This window comes from Phaethon lepturus, unplaced genomic scaffold (genome assembly GCF_000687285.1).
Source record: "Phaethon lepturus isolate BGI_N335 unplaced genomic scaffold, ASM68728v1 scaffold3135, whole genome shotgun sequence".
NCBI classification, from domain to species: Eukaryota; Metazoa; Chordata; class Aves; order Phaethontiformes; family Phaethontidae; genus Phaethon; species Phaethon lepturus.
Genome location: NW_010542490.1, coordinates 1 through 3914, shown reverse-complemented (window position 1 = coordinate 3914; position 3914 = coordinate 1). Strand labels below are relative to the sequence as shown.

General features: G+C 37.4%; 1 protein-coding gene across 1 annotated transcript in view; it reads right to left on the bottom strand.

The window, feature by feature from the left end:
- Positions 1-3558, bottom strand: part of SMNDC1 (survival motor neuron domain containing 1) — an 8636-nt gene extending 5078 nt beyond the window's left edge. The window contains exon 1 of the mRNA XM_010288026.1: positions 3439-3558. Within this exon, the coding sequence (XP_010286328.1) occupies positions 3439-3558 (120 nt within the window). The remainder of the gene's footprint in view (positions 1-3438) is intronic.
- Positions 3559-3914: the final 356 nt, after the last annotated feature.

Here is a 3914-nt window from a genome sequence, read left to right as displayed (position 1 = left end):
AGGAGAGTACTCTGAAGACAAAACATGCAAGGGCATAACACTTCTATTCTCTCTAGCTGGTGGTTTCTTCCACCCCTTCCCCTTTGGGACTGGCTGGCTATATTATTTATAGTAATGTCTAAACACACAACTACAAGTATAATTGCAGTATTTAAGTGATGAAACATTTTTCAGTTTACTCAGAAATACGTGCATTGGCTGAACTGAAGCACCCAGAGCCCGGGTGGGAAGAGTACCTTCCAGGACTGCCACTCTGTAAAGCTCTATCACTTACAGAGGCATTCAGGTGCATACTTAAAGAAATTCATTCCCTTAAGTCATTTTGATGTGTTTTGTTTTTCTCTAAATTCCCTGACCTTGAGACTTCAGGTCAGACATTCCCTTGCTAATCCAGCACGACAAATAACAAAATAACAAATTTTTTCAGTTCCTTTAAATATTAATTCACAGACAGGAGCACGCAAAAGCCCCTCCCCAACTTCCTGTCAATGTTATATTCTTATTCTGCACCATCAAGACCACCAGTTTTCACTAGTGTTAAAAGTCAAAGGAGTCAGCACCTAAGAGGCCATTTAAACTTTCTCTATAAAGCAAAGCAACTCTTTAGTCCTTAAAAAAGAAAAATTCTTCAATTCTTTGAGTATCTCAGCATGAACCATTGTCACTCTCCTAACTAACAGTAAATATTTAAATTAGAGGAGGGTCGCAGATAAACAATGTTCAACTGCGGCTTGGTGGAGCCTGAACTTTCCTCCTAGTTTCACATCCTAGTTCTGCCATGGGCATACAAAGACTAGCTCAGCAAAAAGCAGTAAAGAAGCTGTTCTGCCTTGCTCAAGAACCTAAAGGATCATAAGCAGTTCCCAAATAAGAAGTTAATACAATATAAACTTACATGCATTTTTATCTGATAAACTATAAAGCTGGCATGAATGGCCTAACAGTTTGTTTCTGTTGCAGCTGTTAACATCTGAATTTCCAACACCTTCCTAATAAAAGTTCTGCTCTTTATTTTAGAGGAGCTGCTAGTTAGTAAGTGCAACAGTAAGCACAATCAGTAGCATCTGTAAGCACAGAAACATGCTTACAATTACGTCTATATACATTGGTCTCCATTTTCCATAATACTACAGGCTGAATCAGAACAATTTTGATTATCAGGTTACTTAATTTGACAGTGCTCTGCAGAACACACAGCATTAGCCTAATTTTTCCTCCCAGATGCAAAATCCCAAACTATTCCTCAAGATATTGACAGGTGTATTCTGCAAATCCAAGAGGCATCATGGTTAGAAGTAGGTATCTTATGTCAGGAGGTCAAATACAACACATCAGGCACAAGCTACCTATAAGTCAGTATTTCAGCTATGCAGACTACCAGTAATAGCCGAATTGTGAAATTTTTGACTTATTGACAATGAAACTGTTGACTTATTCTTGCCACATTCATAGATGGCTTATTGTAGAACTCAAATGTGAATCATTTCAGGCAAGTCTACCAAGGATGCTTTGAATTTGAAGTCACTTACAGACCAGGCTATAAATAGCAAACATTTGGTAAAAATCTTCATCTGATATCCATATATCACAGTGCTAAGCACACACATGATAGAAACATTAATTTTATTGCAGCCCGTAAGACGGTTCTAAAGAAGTCTTTAATGGAATAGCTCATTCAAAGAAAATTTCTGAGCACGAATTAGACTACCAAAGCAGCTCAATACAGCCAAATGGGTTGAACAACATGGCTTGCTGCCACATCCCCATGACGTGGTGTGACCTGCAGAGAATACTAGTCAGCCTGCCAAGATTTTTCCTGACCAACTGGTCTTTACAAAGCCAGAGATCTACGCTCCAGAACGCAACACCCACAGATATCATCTCCAATTAGTGATGACAACAGCTGCCATCAGTTCTGCTTGACACAAAAGGTAAGTTTGGTCCTTGGGTGCACAGACACTGTCCTAGGAGCGCTTCAGTGAAACAAAAGGTGCAAAGCAAAATATTTATAAAAAATTCTTGTAATATTTATTTTAATCTTGTTACTCAGTAATAAGCTGAGTATAGGAAATGCAGCAGTGCATCACTATTTAGGAGAAGAAAAAAAAATTTCAATTACCTTGTAACAATCTTTTTGAACTACCTTGAAAGCTACTTAGTTGGGACACTGAAGCATCGAACCCATTTTTACAACTGTTAGGTTGGCATATATTAAGTTTGCAAAACATTATGTCATTTTCAAGGTGGAACATATGGATAGCAAACCTTTTGGGGACGAAAGTGTAAAGATCTTCCCCATTCTGTGCAGAAAGCTTTTATTAAAAAGTTTGCAAGTTGTCCTTTCACATCAATGATCTCTGCATATCAAAGCCGAGGTCGTGTTGGTATCGGAAATATCATCCCATATGGGTTTTGCTGTGCATTTTAAAAATATAAAAATATACACATGCTTTTAACAGTGTACAACAAAGGACATTAAGATGATCTATAAAGTGCCTTGTGGGCACAATGCCTTTGTAAGTCAAAAAGAATTCTAAAGATCACTGATTTGAGGCACTACTTGTATTTTGGTTGAAGCATCATTTTTATTGCTGTTATTTCCATACAGAATAGTGGTTACTGAATCTTGTACTGGGTAGTTTTATATATTTTTAGATCTGATGGCTAAAGCAATCCACAACAGAAATGAAGCAGTATCTTGCACTCTCACGACAAATTTTAACACTACTGATGTTTTTTTTTTTACATGCCAATGTGTCTTTATAGGCACAAAAATCTAAAAGACCTCCTATCGACTTAAAATTAGGCTGGTGGTCTTCCTGTCACCAAACAACACCCTAAGGACCAGAAATGTTTTTTAGTTCTTAAGAATGTGAAATGTTTTTTAGGTCGTAAGAATGCGGTATGCTCTCAAATGTTTAAAAGGCTGCACATGGCAAATGAAGAATGTGACCCTTCTCCTCTCTAATATAAAATACAGAACTACACTCTAAAGCTTTTTATCCTTGCAAATGCATGCAATGAATAAACAGATTCTGGATCAAAGTATCTGACAACTCAAAAATAAGCAGAAAGGCATATGTTAAGACCAACCATCAGCCTTCAGGACAGTAAAAGCAACAAAAAATAATTACTGAGAAATGCTTTTAAAAGAAATAAAGGAAAAAAGAGATAGTAAAGACAGCACTGGCATATCTTTCATCACACCAGTAAAGTTTTTAATCAGAAGAGTTTGCTATATAAATTAGTACATCTTCCTTACTAACATACAAGACAAGTTTAAAATAGGCCAGACTTTGGGTTTTTTCAAACTAACCCTACCATAATTGTACCAAATTATGTGAAAAGAAAGTAATAAACCAACCAAGTATATATTTTCATTGAAATGCAAATATTTAGGAAAGATTAAACACCTGCTAAAGACTCTCAAGTTCTCACCTGTAAGTCTTTCTTCAGTTTTAGCAAATCTTCATTGTCTGCATTCCCAGATAAGGCAGCCTCAACTTGCTGAAGCTGAGCTTTGTAGCTAGCTAACTGCTTTGCAAGGTCTTCTGACATCTGCAAGAAACATACACACATCCCCCCACATCAAAACGACAGCTTTTTAATCATGTCTTGTGGTGCAAGTAAAGTGAGACTAATAAACAAATAACACGAAAAGCTATTACTAAAATATTAAAAACATAACTTGCTAAGTTTCAGTAATGCACTATTTCACTATAGAGGCTTACCTTAATTGTTGTACCGTTCAACCACTCTTAAGCAATTTCTAAAAAAGAAAGCTTAAAAACGTGCCCGGGTGCGGGCACAGGCAAAACGCGCAACTTACGTGACCTGTGGGGTCTCTAGGCGGACTCGAAAGGTCCCACATCTTTAGAAAGCTACCCCGCACCACTGCGTTCCCCCTCCGGCTG